Source organism: Perognathus longimembris, chromosome 4 (assembly GCF_023159225.1).
Source record: "Perognathus longimembris pacificus isolate PPM17 chromosome 4, ASM2315922v1, whole genome shotgun sequence".
In the NCBI taxonomy this organism is placed as follows: domain Eukaryota; kingdom Metazoa; phylum Chordata; class Mammalia; order Rodentia; family Heteromyidae; genus Perognathus; species Perognathus longimembris.
The window spans coordinates 49,966,303-49,992,505 of NC_063164.1; the positions used below are offsets into that span (position 1 = coordinate 49,966,303).

The 26,203-nt window shown below is 36.9% G+C and overlaps 1 protein-coding gene across 1 annotated transcript in view; it reads left to right on the forward strand.

Annotated features, from left to right (window-relative positions):
* Positions 1–10,044, forward strand: part of Ola1 (Obg like ATPase 1) — a 116,647-nt gene extending 106,603 nt beyond the window's left edge. The window contains exons 8-11 of the mRNA XM_048345229.1: positions 3,417–3,557; positions 4,228–4,324; positions 6,309–6,431; positions 9,545–10,044. Of these exons, the coding sequence (XP_048201186.1) occupies positions 3,417–3,557; positions 4,228–4,324; positions 6,309–6,431; positions 9,545–9,646 (463 nt within the window). The 3' untranslated portion in view covers positions 9,647–10,044. The remainder of the gene's footprint in view (positions 1–3,416; positions 3,558–4,227; positions 4,325–6,308; positions 6,432–9,544) is intronic.
* The last annotated feature ends 16,159 nt before the right edge of the window (positions 10,045–26,203 follow it).

The window sequence follows — 26,203 nt, forward strand, 5'->3', positions numbered from 1 at the left end:
CTTCCTGCTGCTTTTTTCTCTCCCTCTTGTATCATTTGCTATTCTATGACAATATTGTTGTTACTATTTTGGCCAGTAGCAATTAGATAGGTTTTTTTAGACATTTGTTGGCATTTATTATTATTCAATTATGTTGATCAGGTGTGCTTGCAATTGCTTTTCTAGGGGCAACTGAACTTAACTCTAATTTTCTGTATCTTTTAAGTGCCAAAACACACTTTTGAGATGAGTAGTATGGTTTGGGGTTTGATTTATATCAAAAGAATAGACATTTATTTCTGCAAAATGTAACTGGTCCCTATGAAGTTCAAACTTGTGATCTTGGCCTCATTATTACACTTCAGTAACCATCAGACCTAATATGTATATATAATATATATGTATATATATAGTGTGTGTGTGTGTGTGTATTTCCATCTCAGGTGTTGTTTTTTTAATTATCCAAAGTGTCTTTCATATACATAAGTTTTTTTTAAATCACTTTGGAACACTTTTCACCTTTGTTTGATAGTAAAAGTCACAAAAAGTAAAGGAGACAGCCAGAGAACCTAACTCACTTTTCATCTTCCCTGTGTTGTCTATGACAGTGAAAGTCACAAAAGTGAAGCTTGCAGGCATAGAGCCTTACTCACTTTACGGAGAGTGCTCTGGTACCTTTTTCTTTAGTGAGGCTGTAGCAGGTCTGATGTCAGTCACTTTAGAGACCTTTAGACCTTAGTGCTCATTTACTGCTAAAATGTACCCGCTCTGCTTCTGCATTATGAAGATCATCTGTCAACACTTTGAGATATTCTCCTTTGTTATTAAGCTTGTGATGCTCTACACTGTCAGGTTTTTTTGCCAATTATAGTTAAGGTACAATGGTGTATTCACCAGATCAAAGTCTTACATTGGCGGTAGAGGAATGATTTGTAAGTCTTTATTCATCTGAATTGTACAATAGAACACCTGAGGAATGCAAATAATCCCTCTGAGGGCTCTGCAGGAAAGACTGTTAAAATGACAGGGTAGAACTATTGTTATTCTGAATTGATGTTTTAGCCAAAGTAATTATTTCTTATCTTGTTTCATAACAGTCCTAGTCTTATTACTTATGTTGACCATATTTGTGAGACAAAATATGTGTGATATTTTTATATTATCCTTATTACATGGGCTTGTTTTATTCTACTTTCTTTGAATCTGTATTTGGTATATTATCTGCTTTTCAAATTACATATTTGATTCTAACTTGTAATAAAACTATGTTACTAAACCATTGATGATAACATTTTAATACAGACTTGCATTTGAATAGTATGCTTCTTTAAAGTAACTTAGAATGTCATGATATTATTATATGTAAAAGTACCAATTTAAATTTTTCCCTTTTTCTTTTCTTTTATCTTGTCCTTTATAATTTTGCATAGGAAAATATCTGGTTTGAATTATATTTTAAAGTACATGTACTACATTCCAAAATAAATCTTAAGGGGTTTGTCTCATTTTTAGGATGTGAACAAAAGGAAACAAATATTATTACAATGATTAAAAACTTCTAATACTATTAAATAAGTAGTTGTCTTTGTATAACAAGCATGAACAAACTGTTTTGTGAATTTTTCATTCGTTCTTTCTATCCTGATCCTGTTCAGTGAACCATTCTTAATTTTCCACTATGATCCCCTGTCATTTTCTTTGATAGTTGAGTTGTGGTGGATTTGTTCTTTAGTTCTTGCTTTGCTTTGTCCACAAAAGTCACATTTACATTAGTTATCTAAAATATTTCTGCCACAATAACTTGCCATAGTAAATATTAAAACTTTGGTCCTACTAAGAGGCCAATGGAATAATTTAAGTCTCTGTCATACACTAAAATGTTTAATGTAGACCATGCTCACACTTGTAAATCCTAGCGAGTTGGGAGGTAGAAATTGGGAAGATTGTTATTTGAGGCCCAGATAAAAGTTAGCAAGACTTTATCTCAGTCAGTAAGTGGGGCAAGGCGGTGTGCTCCTGTCAACTTAGCATAAATAGGAAAATTATCTAGGCAGCAAATATGTAAGAACCTTTTGGAAAAATAACTAAAATGAAAAGGGCAGAGGCCATGTATCAAGTGATTATGAACGCTTGGTTCAAATCCCATACTCAAATTTGTATGAAATATAATTCTAGACTCCTAAGAGTATGTGCTATGATTATCTGAAGAAGAAAACTAATACTAGTAACCCTTGTTAATTATCTGTTTGTTATGTACAGGCATTTTTTGAAGTTATTCACAATACAATATAATGTGTATGACTATCTCCATTTCTCTAGATAAGAAAACTGAGGCTTAGAAAAAGGTGCAGTAATCTGCTCAAGGATTAAAGACTAGGATTGGAATCTTTTAGTTGTATTTACTACATTTATTTCATTTATATTCTAAATATTACTTTGCCACAAACCCTCCGTAGTTTAGAAGAAAAATGAAAAAAAAAAACCAACTGACTCATTTCTGTGTTTTCAGGTAAGAAGTTATATCTATTTACTGATTTAGCTCTCCAAATTATGATTAAAGGATTTTATTTCCTTATTTGTATTATCCATGATTGTACAAAAAGTCAAGCTCAGAGCAGTGTATACAGGATTGGATATATTTATAAAACTGTATTTTTTTCTTTTTTTGGTCTTGGTCCTTGGGCTTGAACTCAGAGCCTAGGCTCTGCCCCTGAGCTTTTGTGCTCAAGCTAGTGCTCTACCACTTGAACCATAGCTCCACTTCTGGCTTTTGGTGGTTAATTGGAGATAAGAATCTCATGAACTTCAAGCTGGCTTCAAACTGCAACTATGATCTCATCAGCCTCCTCAGTATCTAGGATTACAGATGTGAACTACTGGAACCCAGCTTTCCTTTGTTTCCGTTAAGAAAAAAAAATCTCTTAAAAACAAGCAGTAGCTATAAATTCTGTTAGTTCAACAAGGAACTAAACCAAGCATATAGGTAATCTGGGTGGAACAAATTATTTTTCAAGGACTCCTCAAAATTAGCTGGCTTTTTAAGGTATGATTTGTATACAAGGAAAAGTTTATGTCTTCTCTCTTTTGAAACTTATCTTGTTTTTTAAAAAAAGCAAGAAGAATTTATGAAATTGAGGCTTTATTCAAAGTACAAGTGTTAATGCTGGATAGATTTAGAGTAACTTTTAAAAGTTTTTAAATGTTGTAAAATGGTTTCTCTGTGTTAAAGTAAAAGTAGATTATAGTAAAAATATTATTGCGTATACCTGAAGCAGAAGCTGTCTGTTAATGTCTTGACCTTGGAAAGCTATACACAAAAAGATGGCATCATAAAACCGTGCAATTCTTATGAATATGTATGTGCTACTTGATAATAATGAATGTGGTACAGTCATGCATGCACTACAAGATAATGTTGTGCCCTTTTTTGTCTACAGGTTGATAAAAATTAAAGAGTGGGTGGACAAGTATGACCCAGGTGCCTTGGTCATTCCTTTTAGTGGGGCCTTAGAACTCAAGTTGCAAGAATTGAGTGCTGAGGAGAGACAGAAGTATCTGGAAGCGAACATGACACAAAGGTTAATTAGCATTCATTTTCCCTACACTTTATTATCAACTATTTCCTTGCAGTAATTTAATTGCTTGCGCTGATAGAATAATAAATGACAGAGTAATTACCATTATAAAGAGGGAATCTTCTCCTTTCTTTACCATGAGACAGAGTGAAAAGATTTATTTTAAATTAAGTTTTTAACTGTCATCTGTCATCTCTGTACAGTGTTTTAATTATAACATAGGTATTAGTTATGTATATTTTTGAGGAGGGATGATCGCCAAAACTCTTTCGTCATATTCAGTGGGGGAGGGGAGAGGGTGCATCACTTGCCGTATTTTTTTCTGAGTAACAGTAGTATATTGTTAGAATATTGGATTTCAATAAAAATAAATTTCCCTTTGTAGCCCAGGACCTGGAAATAATTAATATTGGATGGAATCAATCAAAATTTTCTTTTTCAGTAATAAACAATTCAAAATGGTATCTTAAGGCTCATAGTATTAAAACCAATTTTAGAGGGATTTTTTTAATAGTCCCTTGCTGTCTGATCTTTTTGAGTATATTATGAAAGGTGAATGGTTATTTGTTAATATCTTTAACAATTTCTGCTTGAGATGAATCGTTTTAGCTCTATACTGATCTCTGGCAGAGTCAACTTATGTGTTGAGTGAATTTGTTTCATTTCATTTCAGTGCTTTGCCAAAGATCATTAAGGCTGGGTTTGCAGCACTCCAACTAGAATACTTTTTCACTGCAGGCCCAGATGAAGTGCGTGCATGGACCATCAGGGTAAGATTCATACTTATTCATCAGCTATATCCAGTTCCACACTATTGAATTCAGATTGATATCACTGACTTTGAAGTTTGTCATGGTGGCGGTTAGCTAGTCATTACAGATGAGGTTTTTGTCCAGGATAACTTTAATTATTTGTGAGCTGCTGAACAGTGAAAGTGGAGCGGCATTGATTGAGGCAGGTAACAATTGATTCTGCCTATTACATAGTCTGAATTTCTTCATCCTGTAGGATCTGTCTACCCTCCTCCTGTGGTCAGAGATAAGACGCACCAGTATTGTGCTTGCTTAATCTGTGTGACTGGGTTTGTCTGCAGTGAAATTGATGTTGCTTTTCATTTTGTATTCGCTAAGTTTGTTTGGGTTGCGGGTGGTTCTTTCCTCCTTTGCTTTGCTCGGATTACATTTTCAGCAATAAAAGCAATATGACATCATTATGCTCTTCATAGATACACAGGCTCAAAAAGCTAAACTCAATGTGTAATAATTCATGCCTTTTCAGTTGAATTCATGAAAGTGATATTTATTTTTACTGTTATATGTTTAATCTTACTTCTTTAAAAATATGATATGTCAAATATTGCTATGCATTGAATGTGATCAGAGAGAATGACTAATTTATTCCCAGAGGACAATAGAAACTGAACTATGATGGTTTGCTCTTGAATATAAATATATTATAATATAGTAGTTACTATTGAAAAATATTTTGAAATACATGTTATCCTAAAATAGTGTGTTCTAGAACATAAAAATAATGCCAGAACTTTTAGATTCAGTGTCTCATTAAGTCTTTCATTATGCTTTTGAAAAAATGTGCTGCGTGATGAATTTTAGTGCTGCTTTGATTTCTGTCTTCAGTGACTACAGTTACATTTATTTTTATTTAATATGGATAAAATCATGGAGCAGTTGAGCATAATGTTAGATAAGCCTTTGTGAATTTAAGACTTACTTTATTTTACCTCCTCTCCCTTTTGTTAAAAAAGAAAAAAGGACTTTTTATATAAACTTTAAAAATAGTATCAAAGCAAATCCAAGTTAGTAAACAAATTGTCAGTGTGTATTTTTACTGTATATTTGAAAGATATGTTTTAAAGTCTTAAAACTTCAAATTTAAGCATATTAAACAGGAAGGAAGGCATACTCTGGGCTTGAAAATGTGAAAGCTGGTTTATCTTAAGACTGATTATAAGTATCCATGATTTAATGTGCTAAGGTATTTAGTCAGGTAAGCTTCAGTGAGTAGCCATATTAACCCAATACATCTTTTATTGTAAAAACTGTGCTTTATAGTGTCAGACTCCTTATCACTTTAGCATGCTTTATTAAGCAGCTTTTAGGTCACCATTATTTCTCAGATTTCTTTCTATGGTTGTGTGTGTCTGGAATATATGTCCTTGTAATTTAACATATGGGATAATTATATGACATTTCTCTTTCCTTCGTGATTGTTCAAGACAGTGTGTACTATACAAAACATTCAGAAATCTTGCTATTAAAATTTCTTGGGAATTCCAACATTATATGCTGAATGTAGATTATCTGATTTGTTAGAAATGCCTTAAAATGTCCTTTTATATATTGATTTTTGTATGTTCCTTAGATGACCTGAAATTTTGAAGGCTTTTTATCTATTTAAAACCTTTGATGATTTAGTGTGAGAGTTGCTTAAAAATCTTTATTTTTTTCCACTGTGAAGAATAGAAAATCGAAGTGAAACCTACACCAAAACCAGACCACTGCATCTAAATCAATAAAACCGTAGATGGCTGTTCAAAAAACAAAGTTATGCTTCTTTAATCTCTGCTATCTATCTGTGCTAAATCTGTTGCATAGAACTAACTCAGTGTTGAAAATATACTAATTTTATATCTGATAACTTAACTGGTGTTAGCTAAGTTTTAGTTGACCCAACTGTAGATCAGAGAAAAGAAACTATGCTTACAATCAATCATTTTGGTCTTTCTTTTCAAAGAAAGGGACGAAGGCTCCTCAGGCTGCAGGAAAGATTCACACAGATTTTGAAAAGGGATTCATTATGGCTGAAGTAATGAAATACGACGATTTTAAAGAAGAAGGTTCTGAAAATGCAGTCAAGGTAAAGAATTATATTATGTGCTTAGTTTATAATTTTGCACTGCATGAAGATGTCCATGATAAAAATGAATGATGGTTGTCTTTTAAACCATATAGTATAAAATAAGATTATCAGGATTTAAAATTATAATCAACTGAATCAGAGCTATAGAAGTTCACATGCTTTTAAGATAAATTTTAAAGGGTGTAAATTTGCAGTACTTGTGTGGAGTATTTTCCTGTAAGTGAAAAAAAGGAAAACTGGTTTTAAGTCATAAATAATTTCAAAGAATTTGTTCTCTAGTGGCCAGTAAAAACATTTTACTAATTACATTGCTAAATACATGAAATACAAGTTGTATTTACCTGTTGTCACCGAAATTTTGTGGTTTTACCTTAAAAAAAAAAAAAAAAAAGGCCTTTAGGAATTTGATTTGCTTTCTCAACACTAGAGGGCAGGTCCAAAATTGTGCTTTATTTTAGCTAATAAGTATAATTTGATTTTCAGATAGCATAGTGAAGCAGTGTTATACATAAGAAAGAAGTAGTTTTTCAATGTAACTTCTGTCACAAGATTAAATATTGACTCATTAGATTTTACAAAGAAAATGTAATTTCTAATAAATAGGTCAAGCTAAAGTGACATACAAAGGCTTCTTCAATTCAGTTTAATTTAAGACTACTGGGACTGTTTTGTGTTTTTAGTTTATAATTTGAAAGGAATATGAAAAGGTTTACTTCATGTTTGGTGTATTCTCATTAGTGTCATTAGAATGGTCGTATTGGACAGCAAAACTTCAATAGAATTGTTACAACTCTAGAAAGAGGAGGGAAAAATCTTAATAGAGTTGGTTCAGTGTTGAATGAGATTTCTTTAATTTTTAAAAAGAGCAGAAGTTACAGTTTACAACTAAACAAAGTCATTAATTTTCCAGTGGTATCATCTGTATTAATATAATAGATAGGTATGCAAATATTGAGATAGAGCTTTGACAGGAATACTAATTAGAATTGAAAATAATCTCATATTTTTTGTCAACATGCTGCATCATGTTGGCATATATATTTTTTTATAAAGAAAGTAAAAGTAATGATACTTTTCCCTTCCTCAAATTCAGAGATCAGATGTCCCTTTTTCATATTCTTACATAGCCTAATGTATTACTAATCCTTGGTGGATTCTTGAAACAAACTGGAAAGATAACATGAATTATAAATATTTTCTTTAACAATTCAGAGAAACTACATGATACAGTAAGATGATATTTTCCACTTATGAAAATGTTTAACACTAACTCAAAACTTTATAAGGTAGAAAAGGTTGACCCTTTGACTTTCCAGCCTACAATATAACTAGATACTTCACATTGTTTAAACCTGAAAAACTAACACTTTAAATCTGAACTCTGAGTAAAATAAAGTATTTATGAAATGCTCTGTTTCCTTATTCAACTATTTACTTGAATATTCCAAGTAGGTTTTAGGTTTGAGAGCAAGATTGTGTATATGTGTATGTATGTATGTATGTATATGTATTTCTAATGCCAGTGCAGCATAACTAATTTAATGCCAGTGCTGTGAACTATGTACTGAATAGCTCTGTGTGGGCTTTGTAGTCTACAGGGATATCACATTATTAGCAATCATATCTGCTTAGGCAAAGCTGGCTTCTACAGATGGCTGCTTTCAAGTGCAAATGAACTGGTTAGACGTGTCTTGTTTAATACATACTCAAGATTCACAAATGGGTATTGATTTTTTTTTCAACCACTGTTTCTGATAGCAGTGGAAATGGATTAAATGGTCTTTAGAGAATTTAAAGGAACATTGTCACTGTTAATAGTAAACTTTAGTGCTAACAAAGTACATAAACTTATATTAATGTGTCATGTCGATATGTATTTGATTTAGATTGTCTATATAGTTTTATAACAGTGGGTTTTAGATTCTAGAAATAAGTAGCATATGGCCTTTTATACATTGTGTCTACAAAAATCATGTGATTATTTACTTTATTTACTTGTGCTTTGTAGAATGGTAGTATACAATGGTCCTCTTTAAAAGAAGCCTTGTTTTAATAGCACATTCTACATAGTATAGATAATTGAACAATGTTTCTGAGGGCTTTTTGATGTGGTTTGTTGATTTTAAACTCATATATGATCTTTGTTAGGATTTTGTTACTGAATAGTATAATTTCAGATATCAGTATCTTCAAAAGGAAAGTACTCGTGTTAACTGAGCAAAGTTTTCATGTTCTCAATAAATTCTAACAGAAGAAAACACTTGGGAAATTTTTTTCCAAAAGAGCCTCATGTTTGCATTGTTGAGTACTCAGTGACAGGGTCACATAGACCACGTCAGGTGTGTGAAATGCTCAACATGGTGCTTAAGAACCTGTTGTGCTTAGGGTGAAATGTGTATGTTATGCCATGAGGTGAACTTGGTTTTCTGAAATAGCTACTTATTTTTGTTAAAAGTATGACATTGTGTGTCTAGATCTGCATACCAGAAGGTGGAATCAGTTGCTTCACCAACTGATTTACAAGTAGAAAAGATAAGCCTTTGCAACTCCAACCTGTTAGAGTCTACTTCTAACTAGAACCATTAATGAGTAAACTTCTTCAGTGATAAATTCTAGTACCACTATATATAGTCATTGCCAAGACTAAAAGCTCAAAATCGGCTACAGTTGACCATAGGTCTTCTTATAGCAAACCACCTTTATGATATCAGTGTCACCAAAGAATTCATTTAAGTAAATAAAGCATCATGTAGTTTCTTTTCTGCCCGGTTTGATCTGTTTTGTTACAGTGACTTACTGGATGTTTGCAGACACATCAGAAATGTACCATAAACAGCATGTAATGAAACTTAATGATATTGGTATAATTACATTTATGTGCCAACAGTTTAGTGGAGAATACATTATGATTATGTATATGTGGAAAATCTAGTTCTGTCCAAATCAGGAATACTTTGATTCTCAAGTCTAGTTTTGCATTTGCATGCCTTTCTGTATATTTTCTTTCCTTCAGTTCTCTTTTTTTTGTTCTGTTGTTTAATATGCTCCAAGTAATAGTATTTTCTCTGTGTGTTAGGATGTAAAATAATAGTCTATTTCCTATTTTTCAGGCTGCTGGAAAGTACAGACAACAAGGCAGAAATTATATTGTTGAAGACGGAGATATTATCTTCTTCAAGTTTAATACACCTCAGCAACCAAAAAAGAAATAATAGTTTTTGCTCAGATAAACATAAAACTTCCAAGAGTCATATGATTTTTTAAAATTAAAATTTCTGAAGGGGTGAATAAAGTTGGAAATAGGAATCTTCTACAAATCAATTTTTTTATTTGTTTTAAAATTATAAAATTCAGCATACCTCCAATGAAATATAAGTTTCTAAATGTGAACAGCTTTGCTTTTCACATGATTAAGACCCTACTCCAAATTGTAGAAGCTTTTCAGAAACCATATTACTCTCATGATACTTCATTAATCTCCATCATGTATGCCAAGCCTGACACATGTGACAGTGAGGACAATGTGCCTTGCTCCTTTTTGAATCTACAGATAATGCATGTTTTACAGTACTCCAGATGTCTACACTCAATAAAACATTTGACAAAACCAGCCTTGGTGTGTTTGGGGATGTCTGTATTGACTGACTGTGGTGTGCTGAATGCGATACGGCACCTGGTCGTTGCTGATTACAGAATTTTAAGGCGTATGTATGACACAGTAACTGGCAGTGTGGGGCAGCTGCAATTGTATCTTCAAAGTGAGTCTTTCATGGGAATGAAAAGAATAGTATACCAGGGATTTGTCTCAAAAAAGTTAATTAATTTGTAGATGGACGTTTATTGAAAGATGATAGCAATGATATTGCTAAGGCTATAACATAGGTAACTCTGACCAGAAAAAAACACAAATGTTTCAGAAATTAAGGAATTTGGTTTGTTAAATGTTTCAGAAATTAAGGAATTTGGTTTGTTATTGTTCTGATCGTATTGGAAAGGCATCTTTGGTTTTAATCTTTTCTGTGAAAGTACTAAATTATGAAAAACAGACCCATTTCTAGTGGGTTCAATTTTTGTTTCAATTAGCTGTGCCTGTGAAAGTTCATACAATTAGTCTTTAATGATAAAACTTCTTTTATACTTGTTATTAATATTTCAGGTCAATTGAAATTTTGGCACATTGAGTTAAGCAGTTTTAAAAACTGTATCTGAAAATTGTGAACAAATAATGACTGATTCGTCATTTGGAGACTACTTGCCACTTAGTCTTCTTGTAAGATGAAAAGTCTTAGAATCCTCTAATCTTTGAACTCTCCTTTTCTCTCCTGTGTTAGCAGCCCTGTGAGACCCCCTTGTCCTCATCCACCATCTTTTGTGTTTCCACTGCAGATTCAGGCTTTGCTGCAGGCTTTGCTCCTACTGTATCACTGTGTCACATCAAAGAAGTGTTCTAAGTTGCAGGTGTAGTTGACCAAGTTTGCTGTGAAAAAAACCAAACGTTTTTGGGGTGATGGTCCTAGGGCTTGAACTCTGGGCCTGGGCTCTGTCCCTGAACTTTTGTGCTCAAGGCTAGCCCATAAGAGTCTTATGGACTTCCCTTCCTGGACTGGTTCCGAACCACCATCCTTAGATCTTAGCCTCCTGAGTAACTAGGATTATAGGCATGAACTATCAGCACCCAGCACTGTGAAAAATTCTTGTTAAATTTCTGTATTAGAATAGTATATAAATTAGTGAACTGTTAGGTATTTCAGCAATGTAAGAGAAATTAAAGAAGCTTGGAATCTTAGTGAAAAGCCTTTAAAGTTGCATAATTTTACTTTAAGGTAATAATTGCACATTGTAAAACAGAACCATTAATAAAAGTACTAAGTTTTGCGGTGACTACATTCATTAGGGACTGAAAGTGTCTAAGGTGTTTAATTTGGTAAGCAGTTCTGCATCACTATGTACTTATACAAAATTACATTTTCAATAAAGGTTTGGAATTTCAAGAACTATTGCATATAGATAAAACAGAATTTTCCTATTTCTGAATTTTTCTTTCTGTACATATTGGTGAGCTTTTGTATATTTTAGAATTGTAAGTAGTTTTGCATATGTCTGTAGCTCCATTTTAATCAAGTTTGTAGTTAGAAGATGTTTGCTCCCCAAAACTTGAAAAAATGTGATAGAATTTAGTTGAGAATTTAGTTTTCTCACATTGTCTTTATGGCTTGCATTTGGGGCAGAAGCTTCATTCAAAACTAAATTAGTCATAAAAAGTGTTCTTCAAGCACACTTGAACTTGCAATTTGCCAGTGCCATTGTGAAATAAGCATTCTTTAATAAACCTCCTGTGTTAGAATCCTACACTGATGCTTGCTGTAGTTGGGCCTGTGGTATTTTCAAAGCTCTCTGCCTCCTCTCATTCAAATCTCCTTGTTTCCTGACTCTCATATTTCTCTGACTAGTGTACTTGCATTCTTTTAACACTACTTTTTCAGAGACTTTTGAAATGGTTGTTTCTATATTGATTTCAGTGTACTTTAATCTTGTAGACACACAGTGTAATGATAGAATTAGGTTTGACTTTTTTGGAACTTTTTTTTTGGTCTATAATTGGTTTGGGGCCTGGGCCCCTTATAAAAATTTACAGCTCTTGAATCACCTTCATGGTCTGAATGTCTTGAACCACTTGTTAATTGGTACCTCAATGAAAGCCTATGCTGCAATTCAGAAATGTAACTGAAAGGGGGACTCACTTGACCTCTGGAGCCGCACTGTCCAGAGTCTTGGCTTTGCAGGTCTAGAGACTGATTTTCTCAGTCCTGTGACTTTATGTGGACAGCTCTCCATGTAGAATGCCAAGTTCTCCATTGCCATTAGAAGATGCTTCTGACACATGAAATGTGGTTAAGGACCCTCTGTATTCAAGAGTTAGGAAGCCAAGTTTGAGCCCTAACTGTCCCACTTCCTATTTGTGTGACCTTGGTTAGGCTAGTGAAGTAACCAGTCTGAATCTTAATGAGGTTTATGTGGGGATTAAATTCATACATTAAAATGCTAAAAGTTGCTTAGCACATAGAAGTGTTCAGTAAATGTCAGCACATGGAAGGAACTCAGTTGCATAAGTCAGGTTCTCAAATCCAGCCCTTCTTACACTGAGTTTGTTTGGCACACCAGAAAATGGCTTGTTTTTATGCTGCCCCAGGAGAGCATTTCTGTATGTTTTCATATTTTGGATGTTGCTTCACACTTTGACAAGTAGTAAGGAGGGAGAAATAGTCATAAAGTGTCTGCTTGTGTGGCCTGCATTTGAAGGCCCAGAGATCCCATTTCAGAAAGTCAATGCATTTTCTTGACTCAAAATGTGGAGGAAGTGGACAGTGACTTATACATATTCTGTGCTGACTCTTCTGGCCTGCATGCAAATGGCTTTTTTTCTGGTGACACCCTATCTTAGTTGTCTTAGAGTGCAGAGAATAAGTCATATCTTCACTTAATTGCATTAAATGTGTATTTTCCTCATCCTCAATATAGTTTCTTAAAACACTAGTCTCAGAGTCATAGCTGTAAAATGCTATTTGAAGGAGGTTATTTGCAACTTGGATGTGTGCTCCCCTTGTGTGTTCTTCCTTTCAGAGGACTTAACAGTAATTCATATAAGAACAACACACTACAGTACAGTGGACCAACAATATGACAGGGACCTACATCGCTAGGGAGTACAGCCACCTATTAGCGTGGCAGTTTACCTTAGGGCTAGTGTGCATAAAGGAAAATAAACTTGGCAGTTCTATAAGCCATTATATTTGAGCTATATTGCTCTCATAATAACTTCATTTTATCCAAACAAATGTACTTGTTTCCATTATACCTTATTTGAGTTTGTGGACATAGCTTTATAGAGGAAGGTTTTGATCCAATCTGGATTCCACTTTGATGCCACCTGGCACAAGTTACTCCTTGAGTCCTAAAGTTATAACAAAAATAATGTATATAAACACACACCTAGATTGAGTGGCATAGAATGAAAGGACTGAGGAGAGTTGCAGATATATAGCAGCTACAGTGTCGATTCCTATATAGTTCCTTTTACTATCACTTCAAAGGAAACATCTTTAATAAGTGATGCTTATACTTTTTTTTTTTGGCCAGTCCTGGGCCTTGGATTCAGGGCCTGGGCACTGTCCCTGGCTTCTTTTTGCTCAAGGCTAGCGTTCTACCACTTGAGCCACAGCGCCGCTTCTGGCTGTTCTTTGTATATGTGGTGCTGAGGAATTGAACCCAGGGCTTTATGTATGCGAGGCAAGCATACTCTTGCCACTAGGCCATATCCCCAGCCCCTGCCTTGTAATTTCTTAAATACCTGTCCTGTGAAGAATTGTTAATGTTGCTGAAGATTTTTTCCAAGTGTTGGGACTTGAACTCAGGGCCTTACACTTGCTAGGTAGGCACTCTGCCACTTGAAGCACACCCCCTGCTCTGATGAATAATATTGTAAAATGATTTTTAGTTGCATGCTAAATGTTGATGTTTCACTGAAAACATAACAGGACTTCTTGTAAATAATTGAATTTTCAGACTAAAAATGTCACTTAAAGAGCATCTTTGCTTTTTTTTTTTTTTTTTTTTTTTTTTTGCCAGTCCTGGGCCTTGGACTCAGGGCCTGAGCACTGTCCCTGGCTTCTTCTTGCTCAAGGCTAGCACTCTGCCACTTGAGCCACAGCGCCACTTCTGGCCATTTTCTGTATATGTGGTGCTGGGGAATCGAACCCAGGGCCTCATGTATACGAGGCAAGCTCTCTTGCCACTAGGCCATATCCCCAGCCCCTGCATCTTTGCTTTTTAACTCATTTCTGTAAATCAACAGAAACAAGAAGATGAAGGGTATTTCAAATCATAGCTGTATTAGGTAATATTGAGCTGAATGACAAATCTTAGAGTTGTAAACTGCTCCAAAAATTCCAAATTAGTTACTTGAAGTTGGAGTTTATTTTCTCACAGAAAATTGTAATTGCACTTCAAGACTTAATGCCCCCCCCCCAAAAAAAAGTACTTAACATATAATTTACTGAAGGACCTTTTGGACAGCCAAGAGAAAAACAAAGGTTCTCAAATTGTCCAAACATCTCAGTTTGGAGACATCCATGATATGGCCATAGCCTCCTTTAGTTTTCTCTTTGATTCTTCTTCTTGTGCAGACATAGAAATTGGATTCCTTCACCAAGATTTCACAGCTCTTCACTTTCTGTCAAAAATAAATGAATGTCCATCATTTTAAAAACCAGTGTCTCAAAGCCAGCCTGGGCAGGAAAGTCTGAAACTCTTGCTTCCAGTAAATCACCCAAAAAGCTAGAAGTGAACCTGGGTCACAAGTGGTAGAGCACAAGCCTTGAACAAACTCAGGGAAAGTGCCAGCGCCCTGAGTTCAAGTCCCAGGACCAGAACACATACACACACTTCCTTAGCCTAGTAACAGTTACTCAGATGTATACATGTATACAAATTGCACCAAATAATATAGTCAAGATTTGTATACTTTTTATGCTGTACATCAATTTAAGGAAAAGAAAAAATGCATCCCTCAATTAAATGGTCAATTGGTAGAACCCCTTTACACACATTACTATACATACTGAGTTTTCATAAACTGCTTATGTACATTAAAAATTTATGTTGGTTAGGCTAGAGATTATATCAATATATAAACTGCATCTAAAATTTCGTTAATGTTTATGATGGCTACATTTCACAACTGGACAGGATATATTATTTCAGAAACTGCATTAAAAGACTGGTTACCATAAAGGAAAAGGTAAATTATTTTCTATGATCTAGAAAATTGAAATCCATATTGGCTGTAATAAGATTCAATTGTAATAGCAAAAACAATTGAGAACAATTTAAATATCCATCAATATTAGAAAATGGTACAATGAATTATAATGCATCCGTACAGAAGAATACCGCCAGCCATTAAAAAGAATAAAGTACTTCTATATGAGCTAGTATTATAAAAAGATATCTTGTTCATATTGCTTTGTGAAAAAGGAAGTTGCAGCGCAGTTTTCAGAGAATGATCACAAAAGGAATCTTGGCTAAATCCTGGGCGTGTATCCTTAATAGTGACCAGTTTTTTAAAATGTATCTATAGATATGTTTGTGTACTTAGCATGTCCTTTTTTCACTTAGTTACAGGGTTGAAGACACTGAAAAACCATCTAGAAAGACACTTATGAGAACTATGTAAGCCATGAAGAATGAGAAGGATTCAGCCATCAAAGCAAGGATGGAACATTCCAAGCAGAAGCAATAGCAAATGGAGAGACTGAGACAAGAAAGAGACTGGGAGTTTGGGAGGCAATGCTAGACAAGAAGTTAGGGTGGTGAAAGTGTAATGAGTCTTAAGAGGGCATTGGTTCTATGTTATGCATGGCCTTAGATTTTCATTCTAACATCAACAGCCAATAGAGGGTTTCAAACCAGGTGCAAATTCGGATGTAAATTCTGAAAGGCACATCTTAATCCTTCTGTCTATCCCTGTCTTCTGAGAAGTGTCAGAGGCCAGAGAACTAAGGCCAGGCACCTGACTCTGCACTGTCCAACAGAAATGCAGTGAGGGCACTTACAGCTTCTCTCTCTCTTTCTTTCTTTCTCTCTCTCTCTCACTCTCTCTCTCTCTCTCTCTCTCACACACACACACACACACAGCAGTACCAGGATTGAACTCAGAGCTTTGCACTCCCACTCTGCTTCCTTTCTTACAGCTGGCACTCTTTCTAGCCATACTGCTAAGCCCAGCTTTTTGGTAGTTAATTGAAGGTAAGAGTCTCAAAGACTTTTCTGTCTGCGCTGGCTTCAAACTGATCCTTCAGCTCTCAGACTCCTGAGTAGAGAGATTACAGGCATGAGCCACCAACACCCTACTTTGTTGTTGTTGTTGTGTTTTTTTGCTAGTCCTGGGGTTTGAACTCAGGGCCTGAGCACTGTCCCTGGCTTCTTTTTACTCAAGGCTAGCACTCTACCACTTGAGCCACAGCGCCACTTCCAGCTTTTTCTATATATGTGGTGCTGAGGAATTGAACCCAGGGCTTCATATATACGAGGCGAGCACGTTACCATTAGGCCATGTTCCCAGCCCCCCACCCTACTCTTTTAAAAATATTATTATTAAGGGGTTACAATCTCACAAATCAGGTAATGCATACATTTCTCTTCTGGACAATGTCACCCCTTCACTTTCTCTCAGTTTCCCTTTCTTGTCCCTTTCCACAAGTTACATAGTTCATTTTCCACACAATGCACACTGAACACCTGACTTAATAGCCATATTTTAATCAATAAAATCCATCTCAATAACATTTTAACCCAAAATACCCCCAAATCATTGTAACATGCAGTCAATCTGAAAATGCATTTTTAAAATTTGTATTTATTTTGCAGTACTGTGGATTGAACTCAGGGCCTTATGCTTGCCAGGCAGACACTCTACCACTTAAACCATGCCTTCAACTCCTTCTTGATGGTAGGGTCTTGCCTTATTCCCAGTTTGGCCTGGCCTGTGATTCTCCTTGTGCTTCCGAGAATCTGTGGAGATGACAGGCACAATCCTGCATCCAGCCATTGTGCTTCTGCAGTTGGGCTAATGTGGCCTACCCATCCACTGGGATGGAGGTTCAGGAATTTCTTGCCCAGACTGGACTTGAATCCCTGATCTCTGCCCCCCAAATAATTAGGGTTACAGTCTTGAGTTTTTTTTATATACAGATTGAGTCTTACTAATATAGAAATCTGAAGTACAAATGCTTTTGAGCACCTATGAGAAATCATTTAGATTTTGGATTTTGGAATTTGGGGTTGAGGATGTTCAACCAGTGAAGTCCATGCAAATATTTCTAGTCTAAAATACTCTACCCCAAATCTGAAAGATTTGTGATCTCAAACATTCCAGATCAAGGATTTTTCAGTCTGTACTAAGTCTTCCAGCTCTGGAGTGCATTTTACACTCATAGAACATCTCAGTTCAAACCAGATATACTTCCAGTGCTCAGTAGCTCCCTGTGGTTTGCGGTCATTATAGTAGAGAGCATAAGACCAGGAATTTACCCTTCTGCCTGAGATATTTAGCCTTACCTCCCACCTCCATAGATTTCAACATCTCATTAAAACAAAAGAAAAAACTCAGGTTCTGACCAGTTGTGTTCCTATTTAAGACAGTGTGTTAAATCCTTGCTTGTTTATTTTTAAGGGAAAAAGGAAAAGGAGGAAACTTCACTGGAGAGGAAGGCAAGAGGGGAAACCAGTGAGAGTAGCACTGATGACAATGGCTCTTGACATGAACGAAGTGGAAATAGATGCAAGCCTGATTTGTTCTACTTACTGGAAGAAAAATTGACTGGGATGAATTGACAGACTTGATTGGATATGAGTTGGGAAGGAAGGAATAAAAAATGACTTCTAAGTCAGGCACTCATAGCTCACACCTGTAATCCTAGCTATTCAGGAGACTGAGATCTGAGGATTGCAGTTTGAAGCCACCCTGGGCAGAAAAGCCTGGGAGACTCTTTATCTCCAATTAACTACCAAAAATGCCCAAAGTGAAGCTGTGGCTCAAGTGATAAAATGCCAGCCTTGATGAAAACAAAACAACAAAAAAGATCAAGGACAGCTCCAGCCCTGAGTTCAAGCCTCAGGACCAGCAAGGGGGAAAAAATACCTCTAGGTCTTTAGCCTAAGCAATTGGATACTAGTGGTGGTATTTAGCAAGATGTGAGAGATGGATTGAAAGAAGTGTGGAATGTGTGTAGAGTGACAAAAATCTCTTCTGAATATAGAGGGTAAGACCTGAGTTCAAGACTTAACTGTAAAGCAACAGAAATCAAGACAGTATATTCTTGGTGAGGGAATAGACAAAAGAATCCATGGAACAAGATGGGAAACCCAGAAATAGACCTCATAAATAAAAACTAATTTTTGACAAAGGAGCAAAGGGACTACCATGAAATAAAAATAGTGTTCAGCCAACTAGACATCCAGAAATCTTTCACACACAAAAGAAAATCAGTCAAAATAGATTATAGACTTGAATATAAAGCACGAAACTATAAAACTCCTAGAAGATAACATAGGAGAAAATCTAGGAGAATTCAGGTTTGGTGATAATTTAGATAAAACCAAAGGCATGATTCTTGAAAGAATTGATACACTAAAATTAAGAACTTCTTTGTAAAAGACACTATCAGGAGAATGAGAAAGTAAACAACCAACTAGGAAAAAAATGTTTGCAAAGTATTTATCTTAAAAATTGTATCTGAGGGCTGGGAATATGGCCTAGTGGCAGGAGTGCTTGCCTCATATCCATGAAGCCCTGGGTTTGATTGCCCAGCACCACATATATAGAAAATGGCCAGAAGTGGCGCTGTGGCTCAAGTGGTAGAGTGCTAGCCTTGAGCAAAAAGAAGCCAGGGACAGTGCTCAGGCCCTGAGTTCAAGGCCCAGGACTGGCAAAAAAAAAAATTGTATCTGAGCAGTTATCCAAAATACACAAAGAATTCTTAAGTCCAACAATAAGGAAATGAACAACCTAAAATGTTTTGTATATAGATTCCAATTGGCTGTTAAACACATGGGTAGCTGGGCATGGGTTAAACACATGGGTAGCTCATGTCTGCAATATGGAGGCAGAAGATTCTATCTAAAAAAATAATCGAAGCAAAAATGAGTAATGAGGGCTGGGAATGTGGCTTAGTGGTAGGGTGCTCACCTAGCACACATGGAGCCTTGGGTTCCATTCCTCAGCACCACATACACAGAAAAAGCCAGAAGTGGGCGCTGTGGCTCAAGAGGTAGAGTGCTAGCCTTGAGCAAAAAGAAGCCAGGGACAGTGCTCAGGCCCTGAGTTCAAGTTCCAGGACTGGCAAAAAAAAAGAAGAAAAGAAAAGAAAAATGAGTAATGAGTGTGGCTTAAGTGGCAGAGCACTTGTCTAGCAAGGCCAAGGCCCTGAGTTCAAACTCCAATACCAACACATATCAAAAACAAAACCAAAAACATCATTGGGTAGGTATCAACTTGGCTACTTGTGTCAGAAGCTTAGAGGTAAAATGTGAGGATGCAGGAATACACATTCAGAATCATTACTTGTGGATGGTATTTTAAATCTGGAGACCAGAGCAGATCACCTGGATAGGAGAAAGGGTCTAGAAAGAGGAGGAGACAGCTCAGGATCCCAGTGCAGGTATGGGAAAGAAAGGACCCAGCAAAACAGAGAGCCACCTAGTAAGCAAGAGCCACCATGAAGACGCTATTAGAGCCTGATAGAAGAGATAGATGGCCACTGGAGGGAAGCAGGAGCTACTGAGCAGTCAAAAGAAAAGATGTGCTTGACACAGTCAGTTTCATTTGAAAGTAAGTCCATAAGGGGAATAAGAATATGGAGGGAAGTGCTGGGAGCAGTGCAGACAAAGGAATACTATTGTTTGGTTAACTGGTTTCCTCCCTTCCTCCTCTTCTCTTCTCTTCTCTTCTCTTCTCTTCTCTTCTCTTCTCTTCTCTTCTCTTCTCTTCTCTTCTCTTCTCTTCTCTTCTCTTCTCTTCTCACTTCACCTCTCCTCCTCTCCCCTTCCTTTCCCTCCCTTCCCCTCCCCCCGCCCCTCCTTTCCTCACTTCTCTCCCCTCCCTCCCCCTATTTTCCTTCCTTCCTTCCTTCCTTCCTTCCTTCCTTCCTTCCTCCCTCCCTCCCTCCCTTCCTTCCTCCCTTCCTTCCTCCTTCTTTCTCTTTCTTTCATACTTGGCTTTGAACTCAGGGCCTTAGGCAGGTGTTCTAAGATCTGAGCCATGCCTCTATCCCTCTTAGACATTTTCATTTCTTGGCCTTTTAACGTTTGAATGTAGGAAGTGGGGGAGCACATGGGGTGGAGTCAGCAGTAGGCTGGGGTTCCATTTAATTAGCTGGCAGAGGGCCCATGACCAGCTGAGGGCGCCAGAAGGAGAAGGAACCCTGGCTCCTCCTGATGGGGTTTCACCTTGTCCCCAAACTCACATCGCTTGAAATCAAAGTGACCTCTGTCTGTCTGTCTGTCTCATTATCTTCCTTTTTTTTTTTTTTTTTTTTTTTGCCAGTCCTGGGGCTTGGACTCTGGGCCTGAGCACTGTCCCTGGCTTTTTTTTGCTCAAGGCTAGCACTCTGCCACTTGAGCCACAGCGCCACTTCTGGCCATTTTCTGTATATGTGGTGCTGGGGAATCGAACCCAGGGCCTCATGTATATGAGGCAGGCACTCTTGCCACTAGGCCATATCCCCAGCCCCTATTTTTGTGATGAATTACCCAGTTCTTGCCCCCAAGAAGCCCACCAAATCTGAGCAGTGCCTGTGAAGGTCTCTTGAGTAAAGTGCAGTCATTCTGTCTACACCAGTAATACAAATGATGAGCGAGAGGAGGAGAGAGAGAGAGTTTTAGATCCTTCTATTTCAGTCTTTTGAAATCCCCTGAAAGTGCAGACCAGAACCACCTCTTGAACTTTCGGGGCTCTTGCCTGAGTGGATTAACTAACTCTATTTACTAATATCTCTCTTCTCCCTCTGAGGACCCTTGGCTTTAGAAATCAGTGTTCTCTTGACTTCGAACAAAGCCTCGGGTTTCCTGCTCTTCTGATCACAGCGTGAGAGCAAGCTTATTTGCTTTGGTTAAATGTTGTAAGTGATTTCAGCCATTTGGCGCATTGTATTTCTGTTATTTTGGAGTGAATTCCAGAGACCTCAGAATATCATTCCTTTTTTTTTTTTACTTGAAAATAAACTTAATGAAGAATTGTATGCCTCAGGTTTAAACTTGGCCGAGTTTTATTTCCAAAGAAGGAGGCTCTCCTGAACTTAACTTGTCCAAAGCTGCATCTAATACCTGCTTTGACTGAGGTCTTTACCAAGTTTAAATAATATAATATAATGAGTGCTGTGTGTCTCCTCAGGACACATCTTTGAATAGCATAGAATAACACAGAATTGGGAACTATGTCCCTCCCTTCAGCTGCTAATGCTCCATATACCACTGATAGAGCTCCTTGTTTGCCATAAATAGCCATCTCACCCACTGACTCAGGGCCTGGCAAACAGAACCTCCACTTGTTTGATAGCAGGTGAGTATATCTCTCCCCAGGATGTGCCTCATCCTTGCTCTGACTTCATCACTATGCCTACTTCTCCCTGGCCAATGGCAGGACTGAGCAAGTGAACAAGCTCGGGTTTGTGAAATATGAGATCTAGGAAAGGGGCTAGCAGCATTTGGAGGGAAATCTTCCTCCTGATATAAATAAGGAGAGATACCCACTTTCTTTTCCTACAGATGTGAGGAGTTGGGGTGAATTCCAGGATCATCTGGACATTGTGTTATTTTTGTTTGAAAATAAATGTATGGGGCTAGAGGTCTATAGCTCAGTGGTAGACCACTTGCCTGGCATATGTGGAACTTTGAGTTCCACCCCTACAATGCAAAAAAACCCCAAAACAACCCTAAACAGATAAACACACAGACAGACAGACTAGTAGATATAGATAGATTAGATCAATACATGATACATAGATAGATTGATTGATTGATTGATAGATAAATAGAAGCAAATTAATCTCCTCTTTCTGTTTTTGGTCTGAGACTGGGACTCGAACTTGCTACCTGATGCTTTCAGATCACGAGCTAGCTTCTTTACCCACTAGGCCACGCCTCCAACCCCATGATAGATAGATAGATACATAGATTTAAAGAAGAACTGTGTTTGGAGGTGTGGAAGAGGAAGCAAAGCCTTGGCAAGAAGCAGCCCTCAGACTATTATATGAATTAAATGCCCTCATTACTGCAGCCACTTCTAGCTGAGTATCCTGTTACTTGCAGCTAAAAGCCTCTAGATCACCTGATTTGGCAGAACTTGCTATGCTCAAGAGCTTTATGACTAGCAAGGCTCACCCTGGCTCAGTGAGAACAATTCCCCATGGGCCACTTGGCTCTTAAGCCTTGCTTCCTTAATAGCTTGTTAAATACTGCTAAATAGCCAAGAGAATTATAAAAGCAAAGTGTTTTCATTCTCTAGATTTTCTGTACACTTTGGAATACTATAAATAAAACGATTTTTAAATAATCCGTAGAAAAGACAATGTCATTATTCCTAACTAGCCATTGTAGAGTTTTCTGCTTGAAAGTATTTTTTTTTATCTTTCTGATTCTGAATGTAAATTCTTAATTGGATCAGACCTTGGGGGATTATTAGGGAACCACCATGAACAGCTTCTATTATTGCCTGAAGCCATCAGTTGGGTTTTGTTTTCTGGTTTTTCTAATTGCTGTAAAAGCTCACCTGTATTGTTAAATCCCAAATGGCTTCACCTCTGTTAACTTTTTTTGTCTACAATTTTGATACTTTACTCACTTTTATCACAAGAGGTTTGTGTTCTATAGGTATTGTTTTTGTTGCAGTGTTTCCTCTTTCTAGCCCATTCATACCTGTACACAAGGTGTCCCTCAAAATGGAGAGTATGTCCAAGCTTAATAGATGATAATACTAGAGATTTATGGATTCAGGTATCAAATGTACATCCTTAGTCTCCTAGGCTTTAGTTTTGCTTATCTTTGCCTATAAGTACAACTTGAAGTTGTTAGGTTAAGACCAGGAAATATTTAGGGACTCCCTAATATTTTGTAAAAAGGTAGACCTTGCCCAAAGATGAAAATAAATCCTGTAACAAGCCAAAATAAATAAGCATAATGTTTCCTTCATTCTAGGTTCTCATTTTTAAGGTGGCCATTGTAGATTTCATTATTGTTATCAACTTATTTCCTTAACTAAATGATCTAGGAATGAGATGCAGAGGGTAAAGAGATGGAAAGAAGTACTTCTAGTAAATTCAGTCAATACAATTTGTAGGCCGACGAACAGTTGTGTAAGTGGTTTGTTGGACTTCTTTTCAAATTCCACGTATAGCACTGATTGCAGCAAGTAAGATGAATAATTTATCTCTTCTATCACTAGAGCAAAAGCTAGTACTGTGAAATGTGTTCATTAAGTCTAAAAACCCATGTGAGCCTGGGTGAGGCAGTAAGGCGTATTGCTCTCTGGAGTCCAAAGCCAACACCACACTGGAGCCCTTGGAGAAGCACAGGGTTTGGGTCCCAAGGCAGAAAGGAGTGAGGAGAAAGCTGGGCTTTTCCACAGGAAGGGCAGGCAAAGGGAATAGCTTATGGTGTCTAGTTCAGATAATTTCAGCAGGCTCTGCACTCTAGAAGTGACCCCAGGGTGGCTAGTGCCTGGCCCTGGATGACTTTTGGCAGGGAAGATATGAACTGCTTTCTATGTGATAAGTAGGACACTCTTGATTGGTTGGAGAGCTAGGAGTAGGATTCTTGGGTGCTCATGAAAGCTAAATTGCAAGGCAGATATAAACAATGTGAACTGTTACCCTGGCCCTATAACTAATGAATATCAAATAGACAAAATCAGAATGGAAAGAAATACAACATGAAAGTCCATATGACCAGAAAGTCTCAGTATAGATCCATTCTCTTACAGAAAAACAACTTAGAAACTATACTATGCGCCAAGAAGCACATGGGGAAATAATCACATAGCTATTCCAGGTTTTAATTATAACAATGTGTAGTAAAAAATTTGGTTTTGCCCAAAGAGAAGTCATGACCTTGGTTTTCAACTTCTGGAATTAGTCCGTGTCATACATGACAGGATTGGCTTTGTTAGGGCAGAGGATGACCAAACTGTACCTTGGGTGCCAACTGGCCATGCCAGAAAAATACAATCATGTGATTTAGGGCAGGGCTTTGGGTCATGTTGTGTCAGTGGACCTGCAAAATGAGATCAACCATTTGGCAATCAATCATACATAAAGAAATCCCAGTTTGAGAAAATAAATAAAAAAAGAAGAGGGGGAAACACTCTAGGCAAATGAAGTGAACTAAAATGAACTTCCCTGGTTAACTATATGCTATGCCTGGGAACTGTTATCCACAGATGCTGGGGGTAAGGGGCTCATCCTAACTCACATGGGAAGACAGCAAATATTTTCTGCTTTGGAGCCTCCCAGGCTCTGCCCTGTGCACCTCTTCCTTTGGCTGATTTTAATCTGCATCCTTACCCTGTAACAAACCAGGACCACAAATAGCTTTCAATGAATCTCTGTCCTTCTAGTGAATTATCTAAACTAAGGGTACTTTGGGGGAACCCTTCAAATACACAGTTGTCAGAAGTGAGACAGGCTTGGGGGTTTTGAGCTTGACCTTTGAAGTTTATCTAACTCTATTATTTGTAAAAATCACAAAGAGGATACTGTAAAATATAGAAGTTTCTCCTCTCTTCCATGACTGTCTCCAGAAGACCTCTCTGTGAACTGTTTCTTTCTGGCTTATCTTACCAGACATTTTCTGCATGCATAATAAACACATGGATGCATACTTCTTTTATTGCAAAAAATATTTTTAAATCCTAAATGAGCTTGTGCCTGAAACGTTCTTTTATTACTTATGTTTTGTTGTTTATATGAGCACGTGCAACATGTTGTTTACATGCCCTCCTGAGCACATGTTGAGCACAACCTACCCATGAGCATCTCACTTCCTTCTTTGTTTTATTGAGACAGGGTCTTGCTATGTAGCCTAAGTGCTGGTATTACAGACATGTGCCACTGTGCCTAGCCTACCCCCTGAGCTTTTTGATGATTCAGTGACTTTATATATATATATATATATATATATATATATAGTTACCTTATCATAAGATAAGAATCAAACCTTGAGGGGCTGGGAACATGGCCTAGTGGCAAGAGTACTTGACTCATATACATGAAGCCCTGAGTTCAATTCCCCAGCACCACATATATAGAAAATGGCCAGAAGTGGCGCTGTAGCTCAAGTGGCAGAGTGCTAGCCTTGAGCAAAAAGAAGCCAGGGACAGTGCTCAGGCCCTGAGTCCAAGGCCCAGGACTGGCAAAAGAAAAAAAAAAAAAGAATCAAACCTTGAGGCTCATGGGAGGGCACAGGATTTCACATATATAAGTAATAAGCAAGTATTTGCTATATTTATCTACTATATTCAGTGATATTTCTAATTTTTTTGTTATTTCTAAAGACGCTGCAGTGAAGATCTTTGAGCTTGATTTTATATACTCATATTGAGGATAAATGTCTAGGAAAGGAATTACTGGGACAAAGGCTGCATGCATGTAATATAACAAACTCGCTAGGAGTGAGTGGTCCAATGGTCCAAAATGGTAATTCCAATTTGTATTCCCACCTTTCACATATGGTGTGCCCTTTCTTTTGACTACTGAGTATTATTGGATTTTTCTGTCTTTACTTATCTGAAAGGATTTTAAAAAATTCAATCTCCTTGTGCTTTAGCTAGCGTATCTATAATTACTAGTGAGATTGACTGTCATTTTATATAGTTATACATTTACTCTATAGTACTTTTTCTTGAAGCTGCTTATTCAAGTTTTTATTTGATTTCAACAAACTTCCCCAAATCATCTGATGTTGATATCTTGAATGACGAAAGGATGTCAGCCAGCATTTCACATAACATGATTTCTACTATCATTTTAACTTCCTTTAAAACAAAGCGAAATGAAAAAAAAAAAAGAAAGGCTGTGAAGAGGTAGTAATTTTCTGTGATCGATGGAGGAGTTTTTGTTTGTTTGTTCCTTTCACCAAATAGAAATTATTCCCTTTATTTTAGTTTGTATCTCTTTCTCCAGCATGGAAACCAACCAACCTTCCAAGAACTTAATCTTTTA